The 12006-nt window shown below is 36.4% G+C and overlaps 1 protein-coding gene across 1 annotated transcript in view; it reads right to left on the bottom strand.

Moving 5' to 3' along the window:
* The window catches only part of LOC121383845 (complement C3-like), a gene marked incomplete at its 5' end in the record, with an annotated part of 58134 nt that extends 46344 nt beyond the window's left edge, over positions 1-11790 (bottom strand). The window contains 8 exons of the mRNA XM_041513942.1: positions 657-809; positions 2038-2316; positions 5208-5307; positions 7679-7772; positions 8158-8200; positions 9646-9774; positions 10825-10895; positions 11703-11790. Coding sequence (XP_041369876.1) covers positions 657-809; positions 2038-2316; positions 5208-5307; positions 7679-7772; positions 8158-8200; positions 9646-9774; positions 10825-10895; positions 11703-11790 — 957 coding nt within the window. The remainder of the gene's footprint in view (positions 1-656; positions 810-2037; positions 2317-5207; positions 5308-7678; positions 7773-8157; positions 8201-9645; positions 9775-10824; positions 10896-11702) is intronic.
* Between the last annotated feature and the right edge of the window lie 216 nt (positions 11791-12006).

Genomic DNA, 12006 nt, shown 5'->3' with positions numbered 1-12006 from the left:
CTTGTCACAGATACATGATATAAAAATAAAACATCGATAAATTCAACAGCAGTAGATTATTTGTAGATGACATCAGCTTAACAAAAGTTATAAATGGTGGTACATGTGGAACTTTATTAATAAAAGAACAAAAGAAACACTTTTTTCACGTTAGTGTACATTTTACACACAAGAAATATGTGGGAGTTATGCAAAGGCTCGTTATTATTTCCATTAAAAGTACACCATCTTTCCTCATACTGTGTTATTAAACTTAACAGTATCCACTGCTAACCCAAAATAACTTTATCTAACTTCGATAATGCATTTTTACATGTTCCAAAAATTAACTTGTATGTATCATTCTAAATAATTTACTATTGTTTTCTTTTGGTGGTTTGTTTTACTTTGTTTTTGTTGTTTTATTGTTGTTGGTTTTTTTGTGTTTTGCTTTTGTATATTTGTTTGGTTTTAGTTTTGCTTTAGAGTTTTTTCGGTTTGCAGATGTGAAGGTTTCAGTATTTGAAATGATTTATAAAACTGAAAGCATCTCACGATTATAAAATATTTGAAATGATTTCTTAATTAGAAAGCATTTGCAAACTGAAGGTACATGTATTTCTCAATTTGCATATATTACAATACGTTATTTGAAATGATTGAATTAAAACTATTACCGTGACTTCAATTTTGAACGAGCCTCCAGGTGGAGGCATAAAAACAAATTGAACAATCCCAGACGAGGTTGTCGTTCCTTGTAGTGAGTGATCACCAACGCTGCACTGCACCTGTCGCTGACCTACAGGGTTTCCATTAGAAACGATTCTCACCTGTTACCACAATTGAAACTAACATTAACGTCAAGGAGAAATCATGTTTATAGCATCAGCGTAATATTAATCTAAATCAGTATCATTATGTAATACTAATTACTTAATTAAAAATACCGAGTATAGCATCCACGTAAATTATTAATGCAAATTAACAATGGTATATAATAAATATATGGGGGCCTACCTAGAAGAGATAGACACGGACAGACAGAAGAAAAATAGATGGATGAAGAAAGAGGGTCTAGTAATAAAGAGACAGTGAAAGGAGAGAAAATGATAGTGACAGAAAACTCATAGTGGTTAACTCTGAACTCATACAGTGACTAACTTTGAACTCACACAGTGACTACATTTGAACTCAAACAGTGACTAACTTTGAACTCATACAGTGACTAAATTTGAGCTCATATGGTGAGTAACTAATTTTGAACTCATATTATGGCTAACTAACATTGAACTAATGCAGTGACTAACTTTGACCTCATACAATGACTAACTTTGAACTCATACAGTGACTAACGTTGATCTCATACAGTGACTAAATTTGAACTCATATGGTGAGTAGCTAATTTTGAACTCATACTGTGACTAACTAACTTTGAACTCATACTGTGGCTAACTAACATTGAACTCATGCAGTGACTAACTTTGACCTCATACAATGACTAACTTTGAACTCATACAGTGACTAACTTTGATCTCATACAGTGACTAACTAACTTTGAACTCATACACTGACTAACTAACTTTGAACTCATACGGTGACTAACTAACTTTGAACTCATATAGTGACTAACTGAACTCATACAGTGACTAATTTTGACCTCATACAATGACTAACTTTGACATCATACAGTGACTAACTTTGACCTATTACAACGTCTAACTTTGAACCCATACAGTGACTAACTTTGAACTCATACAGTGACTAACTAACTTTGAACTCATGCAGTGACTAACTTTGAACTCATATAGTGACTAACTTTGAACTCATACAGTGACTAACTTTGAACTCATACGGTGACTAACTAACTTTGAACTCATACAGTGACTAACTTTGAACTCATATAGTGACTAACTTTGAACCCATACGGTGACTAACTTTGAACTCATACAGTGACTAATTAACTTTGAACTCATACAGTGACTAACTTTGAACTCATACAGTGACTAACTTTGAACTCATACAGTGACTAACTTTGAACTCATACGGTGACTAACTAACTTTGAAGTGGTACTCCACGCCTGGTTTGTAGTAGTTTCTGAAGTCGACCGGTTCCACAGCCAGACTCTGCAAGGTCACCAGCGCCGACTTGAACCTCTTGCTGACGGCGTGCCGCGTCCTGTTCTCCGTGGCCGTCACGTCGACCTCCAGCTGGACCGGGTCGTACGCCGGGTCGTAGTCGTACCCGTCGCTGTTGTCGCAGTGGTCGTACTTCTCTTCGATTGTCTTCGCCAACGTCGCACTGTCCACGTGTATCTGTAGACGCCCTGACTGATCCAACTGTAAAAGAAAACAAGTCCCTATTCTGCGTGTAGATCATTAGGCTTGTATCAACATGTACGGGTCTCTCTGATTACCTCACAACTAATGGTTGTGGTTTCTGTTTTGTACATAGCCAAGCAAATATTGGCCTGTTGTTTTTACATAGCCGAGCATACAAATATTAACCTATTGTTTTTACATAGCCGAGCATACAAATATTAACCTATTGTTTTTACATAGCCAAGCATACAAATATTAACCTATTGTTTTTACATAGCCGAGCATACAAATATTAACCTATTGTTTTTACATAGCCGAGCATACAAATATTAACCTATTGTTTTTACATAGCCAAGTATACAAATATTAACCTATTGTTTTTACATAGCCGAATATACAATTATTAACCTATTGTTTTTACATAGCGGAGCATACAAATATTAACCTATTGTTTTTACATAGCCGAGCATACAAATATTAACCTATTGTTTTTACATAGCCGAGCATACAAATATTAACCTATTGTTTTTACATAGCCGAGCATACAAATATTAACCTATTGTTTTTACATAGCCGAGCATACAAATATTAACCTATTGTTTTTACATAGCCGAGCATACAAATATTAACCTATTGTTTTTACATAGCCGAGCATACAAATATTAACCTATTGTTTTTACATAGCCGAGCACACAAATATTAACCTATTGTTTTTACATAGCCAAGTATACAAATATTAACCTATTGTTTTTACATAGCCGAGAATACAAATATTGGCCTCTTCTTTTTACATAGCCGAATATACAAATATTAGCCTATTGTTATTACATAGCCGAATATACAAATATTAGCCTATTGTTTTTACATAGCCGAATATACAATTTTTTTTTTTTTTTTTTTTTATTTTTTTTTTTTTAATTGTCCCAGATCACAAACATAGCAGAGTCAGAGATGGGAGCCCCAAATCACTGTTGTACATATTATAAATATACAACACATATATTCATACACAAACAAATACATACACACGTACCCGGATGTCCTCCGATACATACACATATGTACATACATAGCTTCACACATACATATATACAAAAAGGCATCAATGTAAGTGGGTACAAGAGTAGTAAATATACATACATGTAATTGGTTTAATCTGGGATATTATAAAGAGAAGAGAGACGATAAGAAAGAGGAAAAAGAGGTAGAAGACGAGATAACGTTATACGTGAGATGTATGTTTATTTTTCTTGTTTTCCGCTATCTCCAAACAAGCCATAGACAAAAACAAACTTAAGCTAACATCATATATATATATATATCATTTAATCGTTATCATTAAATAGATTAGCCCATGGAGCCCATTGTTTATTAAACATTTCGTATTTGCAATTTTTATATAAAATAAATCTTTCTATTTCAAACTTTTGCTTCAACAGATTTTTAACAACTTTGATTTCTAAATATTTTTTTTGTATCTTAATTACATAAACATAATATTTTATGTTAATAATTAACCAGTTAAGGAAGTTAGATTTTTCGTTATTAATAATACCAAAGATAACATTATCTTTATTGACATTAATTATAATACCAGTCTGAGTCAATATCCAGTTTTGAACTGCAACCCATAAGTTGTGAACTTTATAGCATTCGAAAAATAGATGTGGTATGGTTTCTGGATGGTTGTTACAAAAGTTACACATGTTTGACTCAACATAGTGAATAATATATAAGAAAGTGTTCGTAGCTAAGATTCGGTGAACTAGCCTATATTGAAACTATATTAATGTTGAATCCTGAGTGCTCTGAAATGGAAGTAAATAATATTCTGCCCATTCACTTGATGAAAAGATAAAACCTTGATTGGTGTATTTAGCTTGCGATTTTGGAGTTATGGATTTAGAGTTTAATAAGTTGTACATATCCTTACATCCTCTTTGTCTTTTTAATAAAAGATTAAGTTTAAATGGAAGAATTGGGTTATTAACCATTTTAAATTTGTTATCTTTCAAATCATCTAAACTATATATGTACGTTTTTATTGCATTTGTTAACGAAGCATAGCTAATGTAATTGGTGGATATATTGTATTTTTTTATAAACTGATCATATTTTAAAATATCACCTTTTTTGTCAATAAGGTCGTTTATAAAAACAATTCCTTTTTCAAAATAATTTTTATATAGAAATGGCTTACGATCAATACAAATACAAATATTAGCTTATTGTTTTTACGTAGCCGAACATACAAATATTAGCGTATTGTTTTTTCATAGCCGAATATACAAATATTAGCCTATTGTTTTTACATAGCCGAATATACAAATATTAGCTTATTGTTTTTACATAGCCGAATATACAAATATTAGCTTATTGTTTTTTCATAGCCGAATATACAAATATTAGCTTATTGTTTTTTCATAACCGAATATACAAATATTAGCTTATTGTTTTTACAAATATCAGCTTATGTAGAAATTAAACCACAATTTCCTTTTACTTTCTTCCTTAGAAGAATAAAATATCCCCAGTGATGATATTTATCTAAACAAGAAATAATTATCATTACGCATATGGTTAAGATATCTTGGTTCATATTAAAGTGTTACGTCCCGCTAAAGCTCGTGACAACTGACATTTATTTCACTCGAGACATAAACATGATACGAAATGGAAGCTCGTTTAATATCTATAAGTATTTTAACAAATATTTGAAATATTACCACTTTCAAGTTCGAGGGTTCTAAAAAAGGGAAGCAACTCTCATTAAACCTCAATATACAGGTAACACACTACATGATATGACACTGAGTTCTAGATGCAGTAATCAATCGTTTTTACAACATAATTCTGATAGTTGGACCCCCATTCAACATTGCCTAACGTAAGAGTTAAATCAGTTCTACCTCTCCTCCTAGGTTTGTCATCAGGTAGCAGGTCACATTGTTCACCATAGTAAGTATATCCAGCTTTACTGAGCCCTTCACTGGTTGCTTGTACACATACCTACATAAAGAACATCATCATGTATATTATTGCACGCGAAATTTGCTTATATAAATCAAATAAATATATACCTAAACCTCATTGTAAGCAAAACTAAGTTTAGTTAATCTACAAACCTGCAACACATCTGGTAGCCCGAGTACTCTGACTGTAAGAGAGCTAAACGGACATTTGGACGTAAACACGCTCTCATTACAGTCAGAGACCAAGCTATGTTTGTTTTTTGGCAATTGCCGACAACCAAAAAGTTGTCAAAGATTTCCGCTCTAATACCACAACAATCCTATGTTTGACGTCAAATACATTTACATCGACCATTTTCGAGTTACTTGATTAAAAAAAAATTCAAATATTAATCACTAATATACACACTACAGAAAGAAACCCGACAGCACCCACATTCAGCTAAGCTTCAGCAAACTCCGGACAGCAGAATTCTAAGTTCGCCGACCTATATCGTGACGTTGCGTCACATGATCGTCCACTCAGCCATTCCGTCTTCCGGGGGCCGTCTCAAAACGACAAGTGCCCGACAATCACACAAAAAAGTTTGTTTTGTGTAACGACACCACTAGAGCACATTGATTCATCGGCTATTGGATGTCAAATATTTGGTAATTTTATCATAATGTTAGAGAGGAAATTCGCTACATTTTATCATTAGTGATCTAGCAAGCACATACCACGGCCTTTGATATACCAGTCGTGGTGCACTGGGTGAAGCGAGAAATAGCGCAATGGACCCACCGACGGGGATCGATCCCAGACCGACAACGCATCCATTGAGCGCTTTACCACTGGGCTGTGGACAATCACCAAAGCGACAGAGAGTGGCACACACACACACACACACACACACACACACACACACACACACACACACACACACACACACACACAAACAATATTACATTCACGTTTTCTCAAGGTCAAAAAAGTATTTCATCTACGAGTCGTATGCCTGCTTGGCATGTGTACCACTCTGGCATGTCAAAGGCCGTGGTATGTGCTATCCTGTCTGTGGGATAGTGCATAGGCCTATAAACATCACTTGCTACTAATGATAAAATGTAGCGGGTTTCCTCTCTAACACTATGATAAAAATTACCAAATATTTGACATCCAATAACCGATGATTAATGAATTAATGTGCTCTAGTGGTGTCGTTACACAAAACAAACTTTTTTGTGATTGTCGGGCACTTGTCGTTTTGAGACGGCCCCTGGAAGATGGAATGGCTGTGTGGGCGATCATGTGACGCAACGTCACGATATAGGTCGGCGAACTTAGAATTCTGCTGTCCGGAGTTTGCCGAAGCTTAGCTGAATGTGGGTGCTGTCGGGTTTCTTTCTGTAGTGTGTGTATTAGTGATTAATATCTGATTTTGTTTTAATCAAGTAACTCGAAAATGGTCGATGTAAATTTATTTGACGTCAAACATAGGATTGTTGTGGTATTACAGCGGAAATCTTTGACAACTTTTTGGTTGTCGGCAATTGCCAAAAAAATACATAGCTTGGTCTCTGGCTGTAATGAGAGCGTATTTATGTCCAAATGTCCGTCTAGCTCTCTTACAGTCAGAGTACTCGGGCTACACATCTGGATAAAGTTAAAATATAGAGTGAAACAAAAGTCTGTGACATAAAAACGAGGAAATAGACAATATCGTTACTTCTCAGAGGTAAGTGATTTTTTTAAATATGAAAAATGCATTTCATGGTATTAAAAACACTAGGAAGGAAGGAAATGTTTTATTTAACGATGCTCTCAACACATTTTATTTACGATTATATGGCGTTGGACATATGGTTAAGGACCACACAGATATTGAGAGAGGAAACCCGCTGTCGCCACTTCATGGGCTACTCTTTTCGATTAGCAGCAAGGGATCTTTTATATGCACCATACCACAGACAGGATATTACATACCACGGCCTTTGTTACACCAGTTGTGGGGCACTGAATGGAACTGAGCTACGTCCCGCCCCCCCCCCCCCAAAAAAAAAAAAAACACACAAAGAAAACACACAAAAAACACACACACTAGGATGAGCAGAAACACTTCGAACGTACACAAAGGGATAATTTAAACAATGAAATATCAGTAATGTCTTATTTCAATTGTTGAAAACGGCTTTATTAGTGAAAAATAAGACGTAGTGTGGAAACCAGGATCTGTCACTTTAACAGTGTTTCAGTTGTTGAAAACGGCGTTACTAGTGAAAAATAAGACGTAGTATGGAAACCAGGATCTGTCACTTTAACAGTGTTTCAACATGAGCGGCGCGCAATTCACCTATTTTCCACGCCTTCGCCAATACCATGTCAAAAAAACCCCGGGAAAATTGAAAACGGTTTTAATAGTACTCACTTTGCTCTCACAGTCAACGTTAGTCTTGTCATTTCTTGTTCCACGTATATTGTGGCCGGGCTTGAAGAGAATGTCAGTCCGAATCGTGGCAGAACTTCAATGATATAAAACAATGCATTTAATATTTTTACAGTTTTAAAGAGTTAAAGGTTTGCTAATGTTTGCAGCCTGGGATAGAATGGGCACAGTAATATAGTCTAGTAACATCAACATTTTATTGAAATTTCGGGGGCGGGGTGGGGGGGTGGGGGGGTGGGGGTGTCTCCCTTGTTTTGTTGTATGTATAGGTGTCTGCGTGCGAGCGTGTGTTATGTCAAAAAAAGTATTTTATTTTCTTTGCATTGGTTTTGTTGCTTTTTCCTATTTCTTTTGTGGTGAGGATTTTTGTGATGGGAGGATTTATTAATAGGTTACACTAAGCTGGGCGATTGCATTTTATGTTTAGTGGGTATTCCAGTTTATCTAAATGAAATACATACCGTATTCCATGACGTCAAAGGTGATGATATTTTTTGTGTCAACCTGCAAATAAAAGTGTTAATGTCCTGTATTAAAGAGACTCACCTCACTTAGCCGCATGGCGCTGTCTAATATAGTTTTTTTTTAAATATAAAAATTACATATTGAATACATATATTGTATGTCAATATAGAGAAACAAGAGGGTTCAACCCCCCCCCCCACCCCCCACCCCCCATTTGCGTTTAACACCAATCAGCCCTGCCCACCACCTTTACTGCTTTCCTTTCATACTTTCAGACAATATTTAACACAAAAGACACCACCGAATCCCATGTCACCATGCTGTGATGGTGAACTATACTTAATCAGACCACCAAAACAAATGCAGATAAGTCCATGACCACCAGGTTAGTGTTGGCCTGTACAAGTTTAAACTCCGTTGAAGTCCAATGAGTTATTTACTCGAAATTCAGTAATGTTCCTGCACCCATGTCACCATAGTTGACATAAATGATTTATTATAATATTATTATATATACAACATCACTGTATGTATGCCCAGTTCACGCTACATACACATCAACATTCAAACACAGATACACACATAATGTAAACTTTAAAATGCCCCCCCCCCTCTCTCTCTCTCTCTCTCTCTCTCTCTCTCTCTCTCTCTCTCTCTCTCTCTCTCTCTCTCTCTCTCTCTCTCTCTCTCTCTCTCTCTCTCTCTCTCTGGGTTTTTTCATTCATTGTCATCTGTATCTATATGTTCATGTCCAATTAATGTTTAAGCATGCTGTTATGAACACAAACCTCAGCTGTTAGGGTTCTAAGTCTTGTACAAAGATGAATATTAGAGGTTTAATATTTGACTGAGCAGCAGTCCTTAAAGCTGGTAGGTACTGGGTTCGCAACCTGGTATTGGCCTCCCACGAAAACTGCGCTTTATGGAATTGGTGACAAGCTGTTGGTTAATATCACCGACTTCTCTCTCACTAATATCTTGCTAAGGCATGAGGTGCGTGCCCAGCATAGCATGATTTAACCTTAATTGGAAGTAGCTACAAAACTCAAGCCAAAATGAATGCTTTTGAACTCAGCTGAATTGAACGGGTACTGAGAGATGAACCCAGTGCGGACAGGTATATAAAAGATTCCTTGCTGCTAGTGGGAAAATGTAGTAGGTTTCCTGTGTAGACTACGCGTCAAGATTACCAAATGTTTCACATCCCTCAGCCGATGGTTAATGAATCAGTGTGCTCTAGTGGTGTCGTTAAACAAAACAAACTAGCACATAAGCTTTACACTCGGTAATTTACGCAGTTACACATTAATAAAATCAATCAATCAACCATCTGACTCGTGCTTACATCCACTGAAGTTTCAAGCACGCCTGTCTTAGGCACATTCTCCGAGATTCCCCGGTGGATGTTTCTAAGACAGGCTGAAGAAAATGTAATTCCTGCAGAAAGTCTATATCGATTATATTGGGGTGATTTTTCTTATTACCTGATCATCGTAGGTGGCGCTAATCTTCCACGTGCCTGTCATCGGATCACGTGACAAGGGAAACTCCGCCCCGTTGAATGCATCTTGTGGTGTTTGTGTTATTCTGTCAACAACAATGCCTCGAGGATTCTGAAAGAAAACAACATCGTATTGATGGTGATAACATTGCTGGTCATCATCTAATTATGATGACGATGGTGTTAGCTGTGATAATGATGATGCTAGTCGTGATGATGATGATGATGATGATGATGATTATTATGATAAGGATTTTGTTGATGGTGAAAATGATGATGTTGTTAATGATGACGATGATGTTGTGATGATGACGATGATGATGATGATGGTGCTGATGATTGTGATATGATAGTGGTGGTGGTGATGATAATGATGATGATTGTGGTGGTTATGGTGGTGATGATGATGATGATAATGATGATGATGATGATATGGATTTTGCTGTTGGTGAAAATGATGATGTTGTTGTTGAAATGTTGACGACGATGATGATGATGATGGTGATGATTGTGGTGGTGATGGTGGTAATGATGATGATGATTACCCATAATATGTGGTGTTCAAGATAATGATAACGATTCTGGTGGTAGCAATGGTGATAGTGATGAGGATAATAGTGGTAGTGGAGATGTTAGAGGTTGTTTTGGTGGTGCTGATGGGAAATGTGCATCCAGTAGACATGCATTTAAAAACGCATTATATAATGTTACCATTTAAACTTCAGATACACACCTAAGAACACGTCTCAGATATACCTCTGTACGCTTCCTAGACACGCCCCTGTAGACCACTCAGACACACCCCTGCACATTACACAGATCGCCCGTATACACCTTTCAAACACGCGCTTATACCTTTCCATGACACGGCCCTGTACATACTATAGACACACCACTGTACCTCTTCACATATGCCCCAATACACCATTCATATACATGTACACCCCTGTGCATTTCTCTGACATGCCTCTGTATATTTATTTGATATGCCACTTTATTCCACTCATATACCCCCTATACACTTTTGTGACATGCCCCTGTATACCATTTATATACCCCCGCCCATAGACACTTAACAGACACGCCCCTTACACCAACAGATCCTTGGGGGGATCAATCATGACCGTAGAATTAGTACTAGCTTAGAAATTCCATTGCTTACTATAATATCAATCTGAACCCGCCATGGTGCCCAGCGTTGATCCTCGCCCAGTGCTATTATACGATATTTCACTGAAATTCAAAACATACATTGATCAGTTAATAATAGTCTCTAAAATTCCCTTTACAATGTTCCAGAAGGGAGGAATATTATATACAACGAAAATAGATATGTTCGCCTCTTTTATCAAGTTTTGGAAATGAAATATATACATGTGACATGATATGTACTTGTATTCACGAATACCTTATTATATCACAATGAAAACGTACGTCTGTCTATTAATCTGTCTGCATTTATAGTTTATCTGTATGTACGTCTAACTAGATTGAAACATATTGTATTGCTTTTTAAAGAACAAATGGATTAGGCAGAAGTTACACAACTTACTAGGCCGTCTCCAAAATACATACATATTACGACAGTAATATATTTTTGCTATTTAAATATAACAGAAAGACGTCTAACTGTGTTCTGTTATCTGTGAATGTCCTGTCTACATGTCTGTGTATCTGTATGTCTTTCTGTATATACATTTTCCCGTGTATATCTCGTTCTGTCTATCAGCCAGTCCAGTCTCAATGAAATCAGATCTAATGTCGATTCCACCTATGATATTTACGTAAGTATATCTGAAAACGTCCAGTGTTAGCCCGTATTCAAATAACTTGTCATTCGTACAAACAAAGCAGTCCTAACATACATGTAGCGATCATTAAACAGGCCTTCGTGACAGAATTTCACCTGGAGACATACTGCATTTGGTTAATATCAGATCTGCTAACAGATTCATATATGACTTGTTGGCAGTAAGATCTACTTTCAGTCAGATTGTCTGTCGACCTCATTGTCCGTCCGTCCGTCTGTTGCTAGAATACCTCGCTGTCTCGGCGTGTAGATGGGTTTGTCTGTTTGTATGAAGATGTACCCAGAGACTCTGGTAACGGCAATGTCAGTCTGGTGTTTGATCTCTCCACTGATTGATTCCAGTGTCAAGACGACCCGGATGTCCCCGGGGCTGGGAATATCGTCCACGTCCACGCGTACATTCACCTTCCTGGCTTCACCTAAAATTACAATTTATATATTTCTGTTGGAAACAAAATAATAATAAAACCACCTCCACCAAAACAAATAAATATATTAAAAACAAAAAACAAACATGCCCATAAACAATTAAGT

The sequence above is a fragment of the Gigantopelta aegis genome, chromosome 10 (genome assembly GCF_016097555.1).
Source record: "Gigantopelta aegis isolate Gae_Host chromosome 10, Gae_host_genome, whole genome shotgun sequence".
In the NCBI taxonomy this organism is placed as follows: Eukaryota; Metazoa; Mollusca; class Gastropoda; order Neomphalida; family Peltospiridae; genus Gigantopelta; species Gigantopelta aegis.
The sequence above is the reverse complement of the archived record's forward strand: the minus strand, read 5'-3'. Positions and strand labels throughout refer to the sequence as shown.